At 44.9% G+C, this 22,395-nt stretch overlaps 1 protein-coding gene across 1 annotated transcript in view; it reads right to left on the reverse strand.

Annotated features, from left to right (window-relative positions):
- Positions 1-22,395, reverse strand: part of PPIL2 (peptidylprolyl isomerase like 2) — a 69,220-nt gene that overhangs the window by 32,085 nt on the left and 14,740 nt on the right. Inside the window, exons 6-12 of the mRNA XM_071572034.1 lie at positions 20,479-20,530; positions 18,270-18,361; positions 16,812-16,901; positions 7,994-8,069; positions 6,489-6,649; positions 4,928-5,003; positions 3,634-3,740 (exon numbers count right to left, since the gene is read on the reverse strand). Coding sequence (XP_071428135.1) covers positions 3,634-3,740; positions 4,928-5,003; positions 6,489-6,649; positions 7,994-8,069; positions 16,812-16,901; positions 18,270-18,361; positions 20,479-20,530 — 654 coding nt within the window. The remainder of the gene's footprint in view (positions 1-3,633; positions 3,741-4,927; positions 5,004-6,488; positions 6,650-7,993; positions 8,070-16,811; positions 16,902-18,269; positions 18,362-20,478; positions 20,531-22,395) is intronic.

Below are 22,395 nucleotides of genomic sequence, written 5' to 3' on the forward strand. Positions count from 1 at the left end.
CCACCTACAAGGTAGAACTGCATCACTAGTGACTAACAGAGCAGAATCCACATGGATAATATACAGTTGTTCCCAGCAGCATCCTGATTAAAGCAGCTAAAACAACATGAGGAGACTAGAAAAATCACAGCAAATAAAATACAAGAGATCCAGTGACATTCACTGCCTTTCATCAGTTACTCCTTCATGATTTATTTGTTTGGCAATGCATAAGACTAGAACTGAAAGGATAACACTTGTAAGATGCTGTAAAACCTTCTGTACTTGCCAGAATTACTTCTGCAAGTAGAATTTTTGTAAATTTGTATCCAATTAAGAGTATACAACAAATGTTGCTTATGCACAGCTGAACTCATCTTCCTGGAAAACCTCCCTAGAAATGGCCACCTGATTAGTCCTCCTAAGGAGGAACACAATCTATCTGAAGAAGAGGGAGATTAGAGCCAAGAAAGAGCACCAGGCACACACTGTGATGCAAAGACAGAACAGGAGTGGACCTTTGCTCACTTGAGGCACAAATTCAGAAGGGTGGAAAACAATCCAGCTTACCTTCCAAAGTCTTTTTATTGCATTTTTCAGGTCAATGACTTAAATCTCACATCATCTTTCTGGAACCTAAGTGAAGTTTTCTGGTGCTCTGAACAGTGATTTGAAACACTGACAATATCTGGATTCTGGCCCTATTTCACACTCTTCCTGAATCATGTCACCAAGTAACTGATGACTTCAATCACTCTGCAACACTGATTTCCAGCCCTGGATCAATACCAAACATTTCTTGATTAGGTTTTTGGTGCTAGGAAGAATTTCATCACCATCAATCTTATTGACTGGCACCTTAAAGTACTTGTGTATGAAGAACCCTCCATTTATTTTTAAACAAAAGTTTCCATGTGTACATATGGACCCAACTCCAGACAATCCTCACGGCCAGACAACTCACAAAAAATGGGAAAGAAAGGAGACAACAGAGCTGTGAAGGGAGAGGGAGTGAGAACCCAAGGAGGGTCCTGAAGGCAAGAGATACTGGGCAGAAGCTCTACAGAGAGCTGAGAGCACAACTGCAAGAATATTTTGCTTAAACACAGCCCAGAGGCTTGAACATACAGTTGAAGACTCAGTAGACATCCACTCTAAGACAGCAAATATGTCACTTGCTGATCTCTGTTTTAGTGAGGAGACTTCACCTCAAATTATACATTGAAATCTGAACTGTAAGACTATTTTAAAATATAATTCAAATGTTGCACAGTATATTTCAGACACAGTATTTATCTGCCATATTTATATAGCAACTTCACCCTCAAGCATTTCACAATCATTTATTTGCAGTACTGTGCAAATATGATCACTGCTGGGGTGGCTCCCATAATAACCAGGGCACAGGATATCCCTCAGCAATTAAAAAACCATTAATTTGGGTGAGCATTATCTTACAGTCCAGTTCCCCTGACTGCATCCAAGGACTTACCCACATTGTACACTCTTGCAGGAAAACCAAATTCTGCACATAAACCATTTCACTGCAGAGCTCCAAGCAGCTCCCAGGACTGGTTCAGCCTGTGCACTGGGTAAGCCAGAAGAGCTGATAAACACTTGGCACATGATTAAGGCTATTTCCATGCTATTCACAAGCAGGGTGAACAAGAAGTGTTTAACAATGCTTGGATTTTGGCACTTGCCTATTTTCTATGTCTTTGCAACCTCAGCAGATGCACAGTGGCCCTGTGTGTGTTTGTGACCTGTGTCTGTGCTGTGTGTGGGGAAGGTGTTTGCTGGGTGTGCCCTGAGCTACCTCACGTGCCCAACCCCAGTGTCATGCAGGAAACCCAAAGTTAGAAGCACAAACTCCTTATATAGTGAAGGCAGAAAAACAAGTACCTCCTGGAAAGAACTGATTTCACAGACCTAGGATGATGACCTAAAGTGGATGTTGTGAAAACCTCCCTAAAGCAGCAAGTTTTTCCTATTTATTCTAAATATATATCTTTTTCCCCTCTGCAGTGCCAAAGGTCTGCTTCACTCACACAGCCTGGATCCACACAAAGGGAGCAGATGGCTGGAGGCCAGTGCTGAGGCAGGTCTGGCTGTGCAGAACAGCACACACTTCCAAAGTGTACATGAGGAAGCCTTGTGTGTAAAAGGGAGAGGAACAGGAATTCATAGGGAAAAAAAAGAAACACAGTGGATATCATACAGGAAGTTTATAATGAGCAACTGAGACTGGGCCCTCAGGACTGAGTGACACTGGCCACAGTGTGGCCAAAAAGCCCACGCTGACAGGAATAGCTGCAGTCAGGCTGCTTTAGCCCCAAGCCAGTTTGAGAACATATGGCAAAACAAATGATTCAGTGCAATCTGCTCATTCTGCTGCTTCCCCTAAATATTGCTGTACTGACATCCTCTGCTTTTTGCCTTATTACACTGTGGTACTATTTCAGAGCACGGAAAACACCTGTAGGGATGACAGGGACCTACAGCACCATGAGCACCACAGGCTGCTGTGCAGAACCTCACACGTGCAGCCTGAGATTGTACATGTATCTTGCTCCTTACTTATGTGAGAGAAAGGAAGAGAGGGCAAAGCTGGAAGGCTTATGCTGTTTGCTCCTTTTTCTTTCTTGCAGGCAAAAATGGATGCATTCTCCAGTGCATCTCTGGGTTTCACACCAGGCACCCCAGCTCCTAACCAGCACCATTACCTTTAAACCCTCTAAGGCCCACAACAAGCAGAAGTTCTACTATTTAAACCCCTGCTCACATCCTTCAACTTTTTAAGACACCTACCTCCAGGCCTATAATCTCCTGAGACAAAAATCTCAGTAAGCAATGGAAGGTTTGGGCTTTTCACACTGAAAACTCTTTTCCTTTTATAGATGTGGCTGTACAAATAAATAAGCAAAGACACTGTCAAACAGTGGAGTCTGAGACATCAGTGACACCACAGCTCATCCACCTATCAAAGGTCTTGCCATGTTTAAGAGCCACAGATTTCCCCCAGAATCAGACTGTATAGATTATAAAAAACTCTGGTCCATTGTTTTTTTAAATTAACTTCTAATAGCAAATGGAAGATGTTTGAAAACTTTTAAAACTGAGACAGCAGGAAGTAAAAAACATATTCTAAGGTTTTCATTTAGGTCTCCTCTGTAAAACTTAGGCTTTAAAAACAACTCAAACCATTTCTGGGGATCTTACCTACATGTCCTCAGGCTGACAGACTGCTTTGGCTTCACTGAGGTTCTTTTCCTGGTTCTGCCAGTAACCTGCTGTGTAACCTTGGATTATTTTCTCTGTGCTCTGCCTTCTCTTGTCTCTCCTCCTTCTTTGTCATTGTTTGGGTCACTAATCCTGTCCCCTTGAAGCTCCAAATGTACCTTGGCATGTTGTAAGTAGTCTATCAAAATGATGGGACTACTCACAGAGAACCTTTATACACATGGTAGTCGTATATACAAATAATATATAGATTTAACAATGGAGTTTTGTGCATGTGTGAAAATACACCAAACTACTGAAAGCCAATTATTTATCTGTATCTACTGCAACTACACACTGTGCCTTTCTTTGGGCATTTCCACTGCCAGCTCCAACTCTGTTATCTGCAGAGCCTCCTGCTGTGGGGCACAGTACCATGTCACAGTGCAGCTCCAAGTTCAGGTCTCCTTTGCTGGTGTGGAGTCGCACATATCCCTTCTTCTTCACGTACTGGTACCTCACAACATCATCTTCAATAGCAGCTGTATCAAAGCAAAACACAAACAATTAACTGCCTGGGAACTTACCCACTGATCTTTGGATCAGAAAACAACTCATAGATTGTCCTGTCTGACCTCTTCCCCTGGGCACTGGGTCTTCAGGGACTGTACTCTGCAATGTATCTGTGATAACCTCATATTCATCTCTGTGCACTTCCATTATAGAAAACCACCAGCTCCTTGAGAACCAACAATATAATCTATCTTTTAAATAAGAGAAGCATTCAGTATTACAAACTATAATCTCCAAGCAATGTTTGCCAACCACAAACTTTACTTTGAAACCAATTGTTTCTTGTCAGTGCTGGAAGCCAAGCAGGTAGCCATCAGTCCACCACAAAGTGCTGACACACAGAGACCTACCCAGCTCTGAAAACAAATGAAGCTGTTACTGGAGACATTTCTGGAAAGTCAAACCAAAGGATCAGTCTAGGATGTTTCCATTTCTGCTTTGTCAAAATGTCCAGTTAGTCAGGTATTTTCAACACCTAAAGAGTCACCTGCAAATCACTGCAATACTCCAAGGAAAGGACCTGACCTTGGCAAATGCAGTTTCAGTGATGTATTCAATCCTTGCCCGAGTATGTGATGTTTAAATGTCAGTACCCAAAGTCAGACCTTCTCTTCAACTGCAAATACTAATCACTCAGCTATTTAATCACTATCCAAACTAAGTAAGTTTTATAAATTTGTGTTTAGGCTGGAGAATAAAAGGAGAAGTTTATTGTATTAAAATGCATGTTCATGTTCCCCTGAAAAGCAGCACACCCAAAGTTAGCACTGTAAAATTTGCTGTCATTTTAACCAATACCAGGGCAGGCCAAAGTGGTGGGCAAGATTTTATATGCTATTTGAGGAGGGATTAATCTTCATCCCTAACTTACATAAGGGAATATCTCACTTTGTGGTCCCTGGGCATAGAAAATGCCTCATTAATTTCCATTCAACATAAGTAACTGCCATTCAAAGCCAAGGCTAATTCATAATTGCTGCATTATTTTCAGAATGAGCTCACTGCAAAGTAAGGCTGTTCTGCTCAGGGAATACAGTCCAGGGCATCAGTAGTGACCAGCTATCAGTGCCCTCCTTCGGTCCCCACACAGGTATGTGCCAAGGAGCACAGTTCAGCCCTGGAAAGTGCACAAGCAGCTCGTGGGCAGCTCTGGTACCTGCTTCGTGGGTGGTTTCAGGCACCATTGCGGTGGAGGTGAAGGAAGCACTCACAGCTCCAGTGGAATAGTGAGCCTGTTTGCAGGGGAAAAAGCACAAGAAAAAGGCATTAGAACTTAGACTTTATCTCCTAAAGATACTGTATAAGCACCAGAAACACACAAATGTCATCCTTCTGAAGGCAGACCTCCCGCTCCAGCTCCTGCTGGAGGAAACAAACACCCAAAGGAGCGATAACTCTCCATCTGTTCCCCACAACACTCGCTCTGATGAGACTGTACCTAAGGCTGCTCATGTGCTGAGCCAAAGGGGCTTAACGTTGCCACTACAGTTTAATTCATCACTGTGTAAGGATTCTATTATGAGAATTCATTTGTGTGCCCACAGGTGGAGGTGGGAAAGGAGCAGTGCTGGCAAGGCACCTGTACAAGTCTCCAGTGTTGCTGAGTGGAAGGAAAACCCATGGAGGTACCGTGGGGGAAAGCAAAGCACCCCCTCCCAGGGCCCTTCTGTGTGCACAGCTCTGTCCCATGGCTCCCAATGTCTATTTTGAGCTCTGTAATTCTTCTGCAGAAAGGAAATGTTAACGTCACACATGGATTTTGTAGTAAATTACAAAGATCTGATAAACCCAGGGACAGGTTTAGCAGCTTTGTAGCAATGCCTGTAAAGAATCCAGGCCAGGCCAGTGCTTATTCCATGAGGTTCCACTGCACCCTCAGCCAGTTTACAGCTGTGCCCACCCACATCAGTAGCTGATGTTCTGACTCCCCTACATGTGTAGAGCTCATTTTTCTAACATTACAATGCCCTGAAAAAGGGGCAAATGTGATCCTGCTCCTTGGTCATCCACTCCCTAATCCATCCCTAAGCCTCCTCATTAAGAGCTGCATTGCCATGTGTTTCCATGTAAGTGTAATCAAAGCAAGTGGCCACACACATCCCAGAATCATTACAGGGCAGCAGAATACTCTGCCTTGCCCATTTCAGACAGCCTTTGATGTAGGAAATCCACATGCAGATGAATTGTTTCTCTTGACAACCAGGAGCACACAGTAACATGCACCTGGAAGAACATCCTTTAAAATGTTCCACTAAAATCCTGCATTCCAGTGGAAAAAGAAATGGAGAAGCAGCTGTGAATGATTTATGTATTTGCCCACAGCAGAAATGATTCCCTTGCTCTGCCCTCAAGGTGTGCTCTCTCTGCCAGTCCCTGCAGGAAACAGTGATAAACAGGTTCAAAGCAAGATTCCAACCTGGGAAAAAGGCTCTGCCAACACACCCATCACAACCACATCATAAGGACTCTTCCTCCTCAGATGTGTAGGTTCATTTACAATGATTTAGCAAACAGAAACTCACTGACACACACAATGCATTTCTAAGGGATCCTGACACAACTCTCGTGTTTCCATCTCTGACAAACTTCCATGGGACAGAGAACAGAAGGAGCAGAGTCTGTTTGTGCTGCTGCAACAAGGCCTCTGAGCTGAAAAACATCTACTGCCATTCCTGAAGAAGCCAGTCAGTGCCAAAGTACAAATTAAGTCAACTTACTGCATTCAGCTTATCCACTTTCTTCTTTTCAGGAGCCTTCATGGTGGCTGCTAAAATATCATCCCCTTTGAATTCCTTATAAAGCTCCAGCAGAGTCTCTCGGGTCTCTGTATTTGTGTTCTTCAAATAGTAAGATGGATCTGATTTTGCTTTTTCTTCATCTGGGTAAGACAAAGTTAAATCACTTCAGAGTCAAAGGAAACATTGTATTTTGTTCTCCTTCAGTTTATTACATTACAAAAATCTTCCAGGTATTAATTCTATTTCTTTTTTAAATAAAAAGGTCTGGTCACTATTTCTCCCTGCAGACAGTGACAAATAGCAATGCATGACACTGATGACAAAACACAGCCCAGTAAAACCCAGTATGATGGACAAGAGAAGAAAATGAAACCAACCACCATAAACATTTATTTGAACCCACTAGAAATTACCTAAGTCCACTCAAGTCTTGTAAAATTTTTATGGCACAATAAAGACAAAATACAGTTGGGTACAATATAAAGTTCTGTCCTTTGTCTCCTCACTGAGTGGCCAGGCCTATGGTGCAAAAATCCCTGGATCAGACCTTTAATGGGATACCAGGGTTAGGAGGCTGCTGGACTGGACTGTAGAATTTCATTTATTTAGTTTTTTAATAATTTTTTAAATTTTTACAAGTTTCACTTGTTCTCTGTCTTGGTGTGCCCACCATTTGCTGGGTATTAAAAATTCCATTTCTGAGAGAATAAACACTTACTCTGAGCACATAAATAGAGATGTTTGCTTGGAGAGCAGTAGTTTAAAAATAAATTAAAAAAAACCCCCAAAACACAGATATGAGAATAGTAAGACTCAGAGAAATGCACCATGCTTAGAATTAGCAATTAGACCTCACTAGAAACAGGTGTAAAGGAAGACACAAGGGCAAAGGAGAGAGGTTTGTTCCCTCAGCAATTTAATATCAGCAGATATTACTAAGTTTAGCTACCAAAAAATCATGAAATAAATAAGAATCAAATTTCAAAGATATCTAGAAAAAAGCACTTTATTTTTTATTATAAACAGAATGGGATGATATGAGAAAACTCTAACTTGGCAGATGCCCATTGTTACAGAGACAGAAGGATGAGCACCACACTGCTGACAAACATGAAGGAGTCCCAGCAGAGAGGTGTGAGCAGCTGTGGGGCTCCCTGTCCTGCTTCTGTCCAGGGCTAATGGGCCTTCTCCCTTCCCTCATGTACCTGCTCCTGAAGGACAGGGAAAGCTCCCCATGTTAGCACAGCACTCCACAGAGACAGTGGCCTCTCAAAGAGTCATGTCTTTGCTTCAAGATTTGTTTATACTTTTTGATGTGAAAGGGGCAGATTCCATGAGCCATTCACCTTTCCAAGCAGCTTCCCAAGTAACCACCAGCCATTGGGGATGTCCACCCAGAAAACAGAGTCAGTTCCACAATGTCACCTCTAGATTTTGCATATGTGGGTTGGTGCTTTCCCAGCCTACTTTCATTTCATCCTTACCTGGATCCACTACTTTGATGTTGTTCTTAACATGAAAGAAGTTCGAGACGTTGAACTTATCCAGGTTTGTTGGATCCTGAAAACAATAATTAAAACCTTAATATCAGAGAGCTTGGTAGGCACCAGCTGCATGGAACAGGCCAGTCTGAAGGGCAGACACCACCACAATAAATGAACAGGGAGAGACAGAGTAACTTCCATACTCCCCAAACCACAGAAAGATGAAAAAAACATAAAGCCATTGACCCAACCAACACCATCAATAAGGCTGTTCACACAGACTCCTTGGGGAACTGGAGTTTAGTTCCAAGCATAATATTACACATAAATCTCCTACAGAAGTGACTGACAGAACTAAGCCAAGTCTCCTCTGCCCTAGTGAGAAGCAAGAACAAGGAGCTGCAACCCCCTGATTCCTTCCCCTGCTCTGTGGTTTGGTCAAAGATCTGTGCAAATGCACACCAGCCACCTCCTGTTTGTAACCCTGTGCCTGATTTGCACACACTCTGAACTTCTGCAGTGCCCTTCAGAACACAAATAACCCTCAGAGCAAGTCTCTGCAGCAAGAACTGCTCTGACACTTGGGGTTTTTCACCAGTGCCGACAGAGTTATGTTTAAAAATAAAAAAGCAACAAAAATGTTATTATGAAAAGTCAGTTTAGTGACCACTGGAGGAAAACAGCAAGAACACAGAGTCCATTAGCTGGGAGTCTCTGCTATCTCCAGGCAGCTTTCTGCAGAATTCTGACCTTTTGTTAGAGAGAGTGAGACACAGAATGCCCACTGGTGATCGAGGTTACATTATACTATTATTAAACAGCCCTTAATCCTCTCCTTACAATGACTTCAAGACTTTCTCCTCAAGCTCCTCTGGAGCACAGAAAGGTCAAAACATCAGCCCAGGACACCCAGTCATTTATGGAAATTCTGTCTTACAGAAAACAATTCAAACTAAAATACCAAAGTAACAGAACAATATGCAATAATTTCAAGTCCAGGATAAAAATAATGCAACATATTATGCAAAGAACTATGACCTGACATGAACAGTATGAGATATACTATGTATTATCCCAAATAAGCTTAACAAAGCTTCTCAGACCACCACTGCTGATAAGAAGTTCTGACAATTTCATCTCTTCTAAAAGTCATGCATGATACAGGCAGAGCTGGGAGCTCTGTAATTTATGAAGTGATCTAATTATGTCTTTATTCATCCCTGAAATGGTATTCTTCCACCAGAGAGTGCATTTTTAGTTCTATTGCTGGTAGCAAAACCAACACACATTTATGGAATCAAGCTGTGTGATTCTGCACCCTGTGCTGACCTTTGGGCTTTCTGCTGTCCCCTTCCCAACCCCACAAAATAACTTCCTGTTGTTTCCTGTCCCACTGTACCACTCCAACAGGTCTTCATCCAGACATGGCCTGCCAAACAATCACACCTTTTATCCTTAGGATCTTGCATTAGAAACAGACAATCCTTAAATTAAACTACTAAGAAACAGGAGAATTGGACCCATTTTTTAACCATTTTTGTACCCTCTGACACCAGCCCTTGGGTATTTATTATTTATTACCTCCCATACATATTTGTGTGTGTGTGAATAGAAATAATTTTGAGCCTTGCTCTCTGACAGTCAACAGGATGCAAGGAGAAAGTCTGTAGGAAGAGCTCAGGGTGTTCCCACAGGTCAGAGGTTGCCTCCTCCCAAACACTCTTCAGTAACCACCAGCTGAGCTTGGCAAGGTAGAAATCACTGCCCAGCACATAAATGTGCTGCCTCAAAAGGTGGAGGAAGCAAGACTGCTTAACCTTTCAGGAAAGGGGACAGGATCTGTGCATTAATGTTAATAGAGACAAATGCATTTACAGCAATCCACAGTCTGTCACTCATGGCAAAGCTGAAGGGCAAGACTGACCCCTGAAATCAATTTCATGGACAGGAGGGAAGGCAGGAGGCAGCAGTAAAAATGAGACAGAAAACACCTTCACAAAGTTCCTCTAAATAAAGCTTCTTCACTTATGGATTTACTGACTGTTTAAAAATAAATAAATAGACACCACAACTGGCAGTGCCCTGTGAACCAAGGGTTGTGCTCAGGGTAGCACAGGTCACATTAGCCCCAACTGCTCCACAGCTACAGTCCATTCAGGCCTCTCTGTGGCTTAACCAGCCTAATTGAGCAACTCCAGCCAAGTGTTTACAGTCCCCTCCTTGCACGGGATTTCTCGGGCTCTCCCAGTCCCCGCTGGGCTCCCCCTGGGCAGGGCATGGTTACTGCAGCAGGGCAGCACAGCCCACAGGGCACAGCCAGCCCTCTGCCTTCCAGGGGCTCTGGGACAACTCCACAGCCCCACAGTGAGACCGAGGCCTCTGCACAAGGTCCTTCATTACAGCCACATGGGCCAGGTGTTCCCACGGGAACCTTGCAAGGGTTTGTTTTACAGTGTTGCCCCTTGTCCTCCTGATTCTGCAAAGCAGGAGTGTCACCACACACTGAGAAGGTGGACAACTCATGCACCTACTCCTAAACAGGTTTCCCTCTGTCAGTGGAAAAAACCCTCAAAAATGGTTCCTCAAATTGAAACTTGAGTATCTTCTTACACAGGACACTGAGGACATACTTATTTCTAAAATACAGCACCCTGATACACTGGGAGAAGTTTGATTAGAATTAGTTTGATTAGAATTAGTTTGATTAGAATTAGCATGCTAAGTGTGAGAGTACTGCAGTGAATATTAAGTCAGAACCAAGACACCATGTGCTTCTCCCACCCCCAAGAGCAGAAACACCTCTGACCAGTCCAACCTGTGCTGCAGAAGACACAAACCATTTCCTCACAGATGGCACCGAGTCCTACAACACGAGACACACATTTTTAAAGGTAGACTGTGTAAATTTTACAAGTGTGCAGAGTCTTTAGACATATCAGTTCAGGAAGAAAACTGTCTAAACAGCAATAACCAGCCTGCCAAACTCCTCTCTTTGCATCCACGACAGTTACTGGGCACAGCACCAGAGCAGACCGAGCAAGATGCCGCAGGGATGGGCAGATGGATGTACCCACATCACCAAAGCCTCGAGCTCCTGGTCACAGAAGGGCTGGACTCTGTTCCCAGTCCTGTGAAGATTAAGGCCTTGAGCCCAAAGACCTAAAGAAATAAGTTCTGTGTAAGTGCACAAAACCAGAAAGGAAGATGAGCCATGAGGAGTAACTCAGCCTACTTTTGTTTGTCTTAGCATGTCTAAAAATATGTATTGAAATCACCACAGTTGGCAGTTTCAGGGTTTCTCTTATTAAGGTTACAAACCATAAACTCTAGTTTAGCAAATCACTAGCACAGATACAGACTTCAAAGGGTTGCTGTCTATCGTGACTATTAAAAAACTCGTATTTAAAGTTTTCCTGAAAGTTGAGCTCTGAAAACAACTAATCTCAAGTTCTACTCCACTTGGGTTTTTTCCTGTCATTTTCTGGTTTTACCTACTTAAGGAAACAGCCTAAACTCTGTTACTCTTAAGCACCACACACACAACTCCCCAAATATAAACCAGTAGAGTTGGGAGAAAAATCATCTGAAATAATGAAAAACTATAAGGAGAGAGAAACTTGGAAAACTGTCTAAGACCTGCACTGCAGAAGATGGAAAGTTTGACTTGAGTTTGTGGCAAGATCATAAAGCTGAGAAATGGGAATTTCAACTTTAAGGTAAAGAGCTACAGTCTAAAAACTCAGTCCTAGTGGGGGTGCTGGTGTCTAGGAGGGGCATCACATGGAACAATGTCACGTGCACTCCTGTCATTATCAGAGATACTGAAGCAGAATCCATGGCTCTTTTGCCTGAATAACTACACTCCAGTTCTGCTGATCTACCCTGCACACCAGGATATGGTATTACTCTTTACCTCCTGCCCTGCATGGCTGGATAATATCACCACATGCTGATGAAAAACTGCCACACTCTACCCCAGGACATTTGCATTTTAGCAGGGGAACAGCAGTTTCTATCTCTGGATGTGTAGGAAGCACCGTGGAGTCCTTCACAAAGAGAAGACATCACAGATCTAAGACAGTATTATTGACACTAAAGTTGTGGATTTGCTTTTTGCAGTTTCAAATTTTTTTAAAAAAATTTTCTTTTCTAACAAGTAAACTTTATAGCAATAAGACACAAATAACTATTACTAAATTCAAAGCAACCAGCTGAGATGATGCTTAGCAGAAAAGATAACAGGGAAGGACTATGATTAGTGTTTGAATAATGTTTAGCACCAAGAACAGAATAAGAGTATTATGTAATTCTGTCCCTTCTGAAAAGAGCAAATCTTTTGGGTTTGTTTCTAATTATATATATATAGAGAGAGAGAAGCCAAGTTTGATGTCAATTGCCATTCTGGTAAAAGAACATCCCAAGGACTGCCCTTTTTGTATCAATAAGGAAAAATGTGATCATACAAATAATCTGTAAACATACATCATTTATGTTTTGCACTTGTCATGCTGTATTTCACTACCAAGCACAGGCAGGTACCCCACACGTTTCCCAGGACATTCAGAGTCAGGTCTGGAAATGCCATTTCCTCCTGCTGAACACACTGTTACAGACACCTCTATCCAGCTGCTATTTGCAAAGCAAAGAACGTTTTCACAGCAACTTCCTTTGTATCTACTTTTTTGGCAAAGAGGAGGGTCAGTGATACCAACCCACCCTCAATTCCAGCCCTCTGGGATACCACAGGGCTCAGTCTACACAGGGATGGGAAAACAACTAAGTGACAAATTTCAGCACAGAACTGAAAGGTTTGAGAGAAGCAGGACTTGGGATGGAGCTCTAGTGAGAGAAACTGGAACACAGCAGATTGCAGGCATGAACTCTGGCTGAGAAACAGAGCCACAGGTGGCAGAGCTTGGCAGTGTGAAGCCCCCACGCTGCCTGCAGGGGTGTCAACAAGAGAGCTCGTACAGGGGACATCAGGCTGTCTGTCAATAATTTATATGAGGAAAATACCAGGAGGAAACAACACCACATTTCTGTACCTCGGACACTTCAGCAACTTTAATACCCAGCCTAGTCATGGCCCTTCAGGTTGAACTGTGGTCTCAACAAAGCAGGCCAGGGTAGGGCAGCATTTGAATAGAAGAAATCAAGTTCTATGTGCCAGTTTGCAGCAGGTTTGTGCAGAGCAGGAAACGGCTCTTTCTTCTGCTCAATGCCCTGAGGCCATTTTAGTCTGTTTGTTGAAAGCCCCTTTTGTAAAAAAAAATGTTTAAAAACTAATTTGGGGAAGGGTCAAACTCTATTTGGTCAGCAGCATTCAGATGGTCAAACCTCTTCCAGTCCCACCTCAAGATGGGGGATTTGCTGTTTCTAAACGTATTTAGGAAGAGGACACCAAAAGATTGTTCACTGCAAAGTCAACGGCAAAGCACAATGACCTGCTGCCCCCAGAGGAACAAACCCAGGGACACTCTGCTGATGTGCCCCTGCAGGGTGAGAGGGGCAGGCAGAGCACCCTGTGCCCTCCCTGTGGCACAGCCACACCAGGCCCTGCACAACTGCCCCAGGGGCTGCCCCAGGCCCTGCACAGCTGCCCCAGGGGCTGCAGAACTGCCCCAGGGGCTGCCCCAGGCCCTGCACAGCTGCACCAGGCACTGCAGAACTGCCCCAGGGGCTGCCCCAGGCCCTGCACAGCTGCACCAGGCACTGCAGAACTGCCCCAGGGGCTGCCCCAGGCCCTGCACAGCTGCACCAGGCACTGCAGAACTGCCCCAGGGACTGCCCAGCTGCACCAGGGACTGCAGAGCTGCACCAGGGAATGCAGAGCTGCACCAGGGACTGCAGAACTGCCCCACGGACTGCACAGCTGCACCAGGGACTGCACAGCTGCACCAGGGAATGCCCAGCTGCCCCAGGGGCTGCCCCAGGCACTGCAGAACTGCCCCAGGGACTGCACAGCTGCACCAGGGGCTGCAGAACTGCCCCAGGGGCTGCACAGCTGCACCAGGGAATGCACAGCCACACCAGGGGCTGCCCCAGGCCCTGCACAGCTGCCCCAGGGACTGCAGAACTGCCCCAGGGGCTGCCCCAGGCCCTGCACAGCTGCCCCAGGCCTTGCAGAACTGCCCCAGGGACTGCACAGCTGCCCCAGGGACTGCACAGCTGCACCAGGGACTGCACAGCTGCACCAGGGAATGCCCAGCTGCCCCAGGGGCTGTCCCAGGCCCTGCACAGCTGCCCCAGGCACTGCAGAACTGCCCCAGGGACTGCACAGCTGCACCAGGGACTGCAGAACTGCCCCAGGGGCTGCACAGCTGCACCAGGGAATGCACAGCCACACCAGGGGCTGCCCCAGGCCCTGCACAGCTGCCCCAGGGACTGCAGAACTGCCCCAGGGACTGCCCAGCTGCCCCAGGGGCTGCCCCAGGCCCTGCACAGCTGCCCCAGGGACTGCAGAACTGCCCCAGGGGCTGCACAGCTGCACCAGGGGCTGCCCCAGGCCCTGCACAGCTGCCCCAGGCACTGCAGAACTGCCCCAGGGGCTGCCCCAGGCCCTGCACAGCTGCCCCAGGCACTGCAGAACTGCCCCACGGGCTGCCCAGCTGCACTGCTGTGTGTCAGCACACACATTCCTCCACGGAAGAACAGGAGGAAGATGAAAAATATTGATAAAAACCCTCACAGGGAATAACTAAACTGCTGGCTGATGCCCTTCTAGATTCAGGGGATGGGAGCATCTCTGAAAAATCAAAGCCAAGCAAGCAGGAGGAGTGCACTCTGAATACATACATTCAATTCCAACCCTACAAAACATACCAAACTATTTTTTGAGTGACTGCACATTTCAATTATTTGTACAAAATAACTTCATTTTCCATACTGGTGCACAGACACATTTTTAGGCACTCATGTTGTCCTTTTTTACTTTTCCAAATCCATTACCAACCATGCAGTTACACTGAAATAACATTCTGTTGGGAGCTTTCAAGCTGAAAAAAGCTGTATTTTTTTGCTTCCCTTGGATTAAAAACATTTTACTTTGTTGCATTCGCTTGAACAACAACGAGCCCAAAGGAACAGAGGAAAAATATTTAAGAACATGCTGTGAAGCACTGGGGAGTAGGGAAGAAGGGCCACACTTAATTTAAATTTAGACATAAGTGAAAAATACTTTTCTGTTTGAATTAGACTGCATTAGTCTTGGTTAGTGGCAATTAGCTGTTCATGAGATGCACACTAACTCATGACTTCAGAGTAATCATCCTGGAATCTTTTTTCCCCTATTTTCAAATCATGCCAGTTTAAAAGTGCCTGCTTTTAAACAAAAGGTTTAGATCCTTTGCTACCAAATTTCATATGCAAATAACTATCTTTTACAGTCTGAAACTTATCATGTTGTTTGAATTTAGGTTTTAATTCTCTCAAAATCAGTGAAAGCCCAACATTGGTACCTATTGAGGAGAAAAACATTCAAAACAAGCATTTAGAGAAAATGCTCTGGTTTGCTGCTTGTTTTACTCTCCATTTAGAGGAACATTCCACAGAAGATGCTTTTCTGAAGCTTTGCCTCTTAGACATCTTTGTAAGGCTGAGATGTTCAATCAACCTCAGCCTTGATGTAACATGTCAACTTCCTGAAAGTTTAAATACTTCACATTCTACACCACGTTTCTTTTGATGCCACAGACCACGAGGGACACCTTATTACTCTTCCAGATTGTCATGTGGCATCAGCAGAGCCTCAGCAATAGGACAAGGGGGCACGATGGGCTCCAGCTCTGCCAGGGGAAATTGAAGTTGGAGAGCAGAAAGAAATCCTTTGCAGAGAGAGTGCTCAGGGATTGGAATGGGCTGCCCAGAGAGGGGGTGGATTCCCCATCCCTGGAGGTTTTGCAACTGAGCTTGGCCATGGCACTGAGTGCCATGATCTGGTAAAGGGACTGGAGCTGGACCAAGGGTTGGACTGGATGATCTCGGAGGTCTTTTCCAACCCAATCCATTCTGTCATTCTGTGATTCTATGGACGTGGCACTGAGTGAGAATCCACCATGTCTTGATCCAACCCTACTGTGATCACCAGCCCAGGGCACTCCGTGCCCTGGGCTGGTGATCACAGTGGGGTTGGATCAAGTCGTGGTTGGATCAAGTCGGGGTGATCACAGTGGGGTTGGATCAAGTCGTGGTTGGATCAAGTCGGGGTGATCACAGTGGGGTTGGATCAAGTCGTGGTTGGATCAAGTCGGGGTGATCACAGTGGGGTTGGATCAAGTCGTGGTTGGATCAAGTCGGGGTGATCACAGTGGGGTTGGATCAAGTCGTGGTTGGATCAAGTCGGGGTGATCACAGTGGGGTTGGATCAAGTCGTGGTTGGATCAAGTCGGGGTGATCACAGTGGGGTTGGATCAAGTCGTGGTTGGATCAAGTCGGGGTGATCACAGTGGGGTTGGATCAAGTCGTGGTTGGATCAAGTCGGGGTGATCACAGTGGGGTTGGATCAAGTCGTGGTTGGATCAAGTCGGGGTGATCACAGTGGGGTTGGATCAAGTCGGGGTGATCACAGTGGGGTTGGATCAAGTCGGGGTGATCACAGTGGGGTTGGATCAAGGGCTGGACTGGATGATCTCAGAGGTCTTTTCCAACCCAACCCATTCTATGATTCTAAGATCTTTGTGGCTCATCTGGATAACAAAGGAAACACAGCAAAGCCTCTCTGTTCAGTCACTCTGGTTTGCTGCTGGAACAGTGGAGCAGGCACCTTTCAGCCCTGCCAAACAAGGTGTGTGGTGTGACAGTGACAGAGAGGAGGGTTCACCTGCAGTGTCACGATGTCCTGCCGAGTGAAGGGCTCGTCCGTCAGCAGGTCCTTGTAGCTCTTTGGTTTGATGTTCAGCTGCTCCACTGCCTAAGGACAAAGGCCACTGATATCAAAAATCACAGTCTCACGTGTAAATATTACAAGTAAATATGTGATATCAATAAAATCTTAAAGTACAAATCATAAAGGAAACAATTTCACCCTCATTCTCAGCTGGCTGCTGCAATATTTTCACTGTGTTCTTTAAGACAACAAGATTGTGTCTCATCCCGACAAAACTCGACAGTTTTGTGTGGCTTGTTGATTTTCCATTAAAAAAAGAGCCTTGCAGTCTCCATTTCATAGTTATTTAAACCAAATCATTCATAAAAGTATTGCCAAAATAAAAAAGATGCTGCTTTCAGTTTTCTAAGCTCTTACCTGCAAAAAAATCCTGAATCTGCCTTATTGACCCAACTGTCCCCTGCTCTCCTCAGATGAAAGTTATTTTTCTGGTACCTCCAGAAGTCCACAAATTAATTCCACACTCACAACAACCCAAGAAATGCTGTTGCTTCACGTGGCACCACACAGGAGTCAGACCCTCTGGGCACAGCTCCTTCAGAAAGCCCAGAGCTGTAACTGCCCTGGGGTTTAACTCACCCTCCCTTGTGCCCCCAGCAACCCCAGCACTGCGATTCAGGAGGAACAGAGAACACTTTCTGCTCTCACCTAACCCTGCCTGCCCTCACAGCTGGCATGAACACAGTTCAGCTACACTGCAGCAGCTCCCAAAGGGCCTTTCCCCTCTCAGTATCTGACAGTCCCACCAGAATGGCCCATCAACAACTCAAAAAGCAGAGGTTCAGTGTTCAGACTTTTTACAACACTGGACAGGGATTTGTTAATGGGAGGATTTATTTGCTACTGGAAAATAAAGAAACCTCGATTTTATAGGAAGGATTATGCAAAGAAGTCACAGTTAAAATTCCACCCAGGTTCATACAAATGTTCACAAAACACAAATAAAAATGAAGTTCAAGTCTCCATTAAGGAATTTTCTTTGCTTTTCCCCCAGATCCACCCAGAATAGTCTTTTTTATTCATTATGATACGAGTGGAAATGAGGTCATTTGTATTTTGTTGATGACACCAGAAAGAAGACAACAGAAAATTTATCCCTTAATTCAACTGAGGAGCATATAAAAGCTACTCATTGTGATCTACAAGGTTCAGTGCATGCAGATTCACTCCAGAAAAGGTTTCTAAAATATTATTTAATTCATATTCTATGGTTGTTCCTATTTTGATGGCAAAAGTTGGACAACTTGTGAAGTTATAAGTTGATCTGCTTGTACAACTTCCCTGGCTGTAAAACAAGGATAAAATCTACCTGTCTTTGTACAACATGTTGTGATCCTGAATGAAATGCATCAAGTATGAAATCCTAAGAGTGAGATGCAGGAGAGAACCCACCTCATAGGCAAACACATTTCCAGTAGTCTTGATGGCCACAATATGGGAGTTATTGGTGAACACAGTGAACAGCACTGGACAGTGGTACTTGCCTGAAAAGAGAAAAAAGTTTAAATTTCACATGAAGACCTGCAACTGTTTTGAAATAGCTGATTTCTCTTATCTCTGGGGGCATATTTACATTAATTTTTAATATGAGGTGCAACTTCAGTGTGTATTTAATGGCACTTTGACAACGGTTTGATTCTCCAGTGACAGGCAAAGTGCTATAAAAAGTAACACTTCAGAGAACTACAAAACCAGCAAGGAAAAGGCATTTTTGAAATCTGTTGCCTTCAAACCCCCAGCAAAGTCCTCTGTCCAACTTGGTTGACATCTGAGAAGTACCACAATACAATTGCCATTGTTGTAACCAAAGATCTGTCGATGAGCCTGTGCCTTGTAACATGCTCTGCATCCCTCCTGCTCCCAGGAACAAACGTTTGGCTTCTGTCCTGCAGAGAAGTTCCAGCAGCTGCTGTGCTTTCAGGGGAAGGGAGCATTTGCATTCAAAATACAAGCAGAATGCCATTAAATCTGAGCACCTTACTCAATAAGGAACCCAACTCCTGCTCTAATCAAGCTGTGAATTTTCCCAGGAGGGTCAGCATAAATATTAAGCAAGTCAACAGCAAGCAAAGTGATGGGAGGCAATGTAGGAGGAAAAAGAAAAATGTCTGGATGATCTCAGCAGAAAGCAATTAGGAGAAGGTTATTAATACTTGATCACTTTGCTAGACCTGGGGGCTTGGGTGAGAGTTTTGAAATAAGTTGGGCCTATTTGGTTCTTTTTTTCCTAATTACCACTAGAAACTCCACAGCAGCAGGGAGGCCAGAGCAGGTGCCCACAGCACCTGGGCAGGCAGGAGAGGCAGCCCAGACAGGATTTCCTGCTCCCTGCACAGGCAGCCCCAGCCCCAGCCCCAGCACACCCGAGACTGCTCTGTCAGAGCCCCCAGAGCTCAGGGAAGGCACAAAGGACTGACATTCCAGAGGAAGGTTAGAAAGGGATGGGTTTGGGGTATGGCCAACAGGGGGATACAGCAGTGCTGGTAAGGTGTGAGGCCTCGTTCCAGCTGCATAAAAAAGGGCAGATCCCATGGCCACAGTTCCAGCAAAGCAAAGTGCTGAGGGCACCCCTGTGCTGGCCTGGAGGGAAGGAACTCAGCTCTGCAACACCCAAACACCTTTTGTGCCATACAGATGTGAACAGGGAAGATCCTCACATGTTGCAACCATTCCACAGGATAAGATTTAAAGAAAAGTTTGCTGATGGACAGAAATGGAACATTTTAATTTTCCTCTTTTGTTGCATTTTCCCTTGATCAACCTTTTTAAGGAAAAAGGCTCCTCAGGCTGAGTGGCTGGAATCCTTCCACCCCAGCATGATGAACTGGACTTCTCCAAGGAAAGCACAATATCACAGTATCTTTCAAAAACCTTGGCCACAGAGACTATTGATCCATTTTTAACACCCTGCTCTTGAGACAGATGGAACACAAGGTGCAGAAGAAATCCATCAGCTGCAGAAAAGAGCTTGTAGTCCATGGACTTCAGTAAGATAAGGAGACAGACACTCCAGAATTTTATTCCCACCTAATCTTTGCCACTCTCATTTCAAAGAAGTCATTATCTGCTCTGTGGAAGATGAATTCATCTCCACTCTTCTCTTTTGTTCCCAGCATCCTCTCTCAGATGGCAGATTTTTTATCTTGCAGAAATAAAACTCAAGGCTGCTGCCTTGTGTGCTTCTATTCATAAAATCCCACGTGTTCATTTAAGTCTAATCCCTTTTATAAACAAAAAGCTGTTCAAAACCAAGTGAACAGCAAATATTGCCATAGGCAAGTTAGAAATAAGATAACATTACAGAAATTTGGCCTTTTCTGATTCTTTCCTTAAAGTAAACAGTACCTTGCTGCAGCAGCAGCCACAGTAAAGCAAAATTGCTGAATAATTTACAGCTCCCCAGTGTAAAGCAAAACAGAAATTGAACTTTAAAGGTAAACATATCACTTACAAGAAGTTATTCTACTAAAAAAATAAAACCTGTGATAGAGAACAAAAAGTACATCACTTTACCATGAGTAAGATAAAACAGAAATTATTAAAGCACTGATTTAGGAAAAAACCCAAACAAACCACCACCACAGAAAATGACTGCACTTACCTTCACTGTTTTTGGCAAAATTCAGCTTTATAAGTGATTTGGCATCTAGTTTCTAAAGAAAATGAAGCATTAAAAAGATTAATCACAATAGAATGTAACCACAGAAATAAAAGGAAACTGTAACACCACTGTCAGCATTTCAATAGTACATAATTTATTAACAACATAATGCAACTTGTCTGAATCACCAGAACCCCGGGAATTTCAGCCACAGACAGCCCAGCAGGGGCAGGCTCAGGGAGCCTGAGGACTGGGGCACACTTGTTCCCAAGGCTGTATCTGCCCCAGTGCAGCCCCAGGCACGGGGAAGCAGCTCCCGGATGGCACAAGTGCCTCGGCACACACTGCAAGGGGAGTGTGCAAAGATCACTGCTCTGCTCAGAAGGGGAACTCAGCTGGGACCTCTGATCAAAGCCATTGCCAGCAAACCATTCTGGCAATCCAGCTTGATGCCTTTTCTGAAATAACTGTCATTTTCCTTTCACTCAGGAAATGTGCAGCAGAGCCCACAAGACAAGCAGCAACAATGAAGAGAAACGAGGCACAGGCTCTCTGGAGAGGCACCCGGGGCCATGAAGGACTCCCGGGAGGGATTTTCAGTCACTTTATTCCCAGGTAACAATTCCACAGAAGGGGGAACCGAGATGGCAGCTGAGGTTGGGGTAATCTCCAGCTCTGCAGAGGACACTGCACACTAAGCTGGCTCCTGCTCTCCCACCTTCATCAGAAGGATGTCTGTGGCATTTTCCTGCTGCCCTTCCCCTGGAAGGCTTTTCTGACACAGGGAGGGAAGAGGTATCAGGCTGGCAAACACTCCTGGATGATCAGGCTGTTCCCTCCCTAAGACATGAAAGCTGCAAACACACCCAAAATAACAGTGAGCCCTCAGTCACGTGACAGGGTAGGCCCACCTATGCCAGTCACCCCACAGGGTCAGAGTGTGATCTGGGCACACCACTGGCACCACAGGGCATCCCACAGCCAGGGCCACCCCACCACAGCCCCTGGGATGCTCAGGGAGGGCTCGGTGGGGCACCCAGTCAGAGACCAGCCAGCCCAGCAAGCGCAGGCTGAGTCAGGACCTGAGGCTACAGAACAACAACGCCTTTGACTGTGCCAGACACAGATTCACTGCCAAAATGGTCGTTAAAGGCACACTCAGAACAGGCCTTTTAAAAGAAACAATGGGTTCTCTTCTCAAAACACACACCTGAAGATATCAGGGGGGGCTCTGCACTGCAGACAGCTCTCTGTAAGCAGCTCCATACAGAGCCCTGCCAGGCACTGCTGCCCCCACCACGGTGGCAGAGAGGGACAACAAAATCAGTGTGAAACCAAGGCAGGGGCTTTTTGTGCCTGACCAGAACTCATATCCTTAGTTCAGAGGGTACACGTTGTGACAGCTGGACTTGTTCGTTCATAGGGAGGCACCTCTCAACCAACTGGCAAGTGCTGCCAGATGGGTAACCAGCTCTGATTTATTAGGAAGAGCAGTGAGTACTAGTAGGAATAAGATGGGAAAGGAAAAAAAAGGCCAGGTTATGTTATATTTAGGTATGAGATGGAGACCAGTGCTGCTGCTTTTCCTTTACTGGATTCTCAACCAAAAAAAAATATCCAAAACACTCCAGTATTTGCCCACTACTGGGGCACAAAGGACAGCAAAGCAATGGCAGCTTCTGAAATGACTAAGGGAATGCAGAGCTTTATTCATGTATTTATCTTCCTAAAAGAACAAAATTATCAAGGATGTAGTGGGGGAATGGCAGAGTTGCCAAAATGAACATCTGATCCTGGACAGATCTGTTCAACCTAAACAACTATTAACACAGAGCAGTATCCATCTGTGCACATGTTGTGCAACAGCCCAAAAATTATGTTTCAGAAATACAGCTACTGGAACCACTGATAATTTGA

The sequence above is a fragment of the Pithys albifrons genome, chromosome 17 (assembly GCF_047495875.1).
Source record: "Pithys albifrons albifrons isolate INPA30051 chromosome 17, PitAlb_v1, whole genome shotgun sequence".
Lineage (NCBI taxonomy): Eukaryota > Metazoa > Chordata > Aves > Passeriformes > Thamnophilidae > Pithys > Pithys albifrons.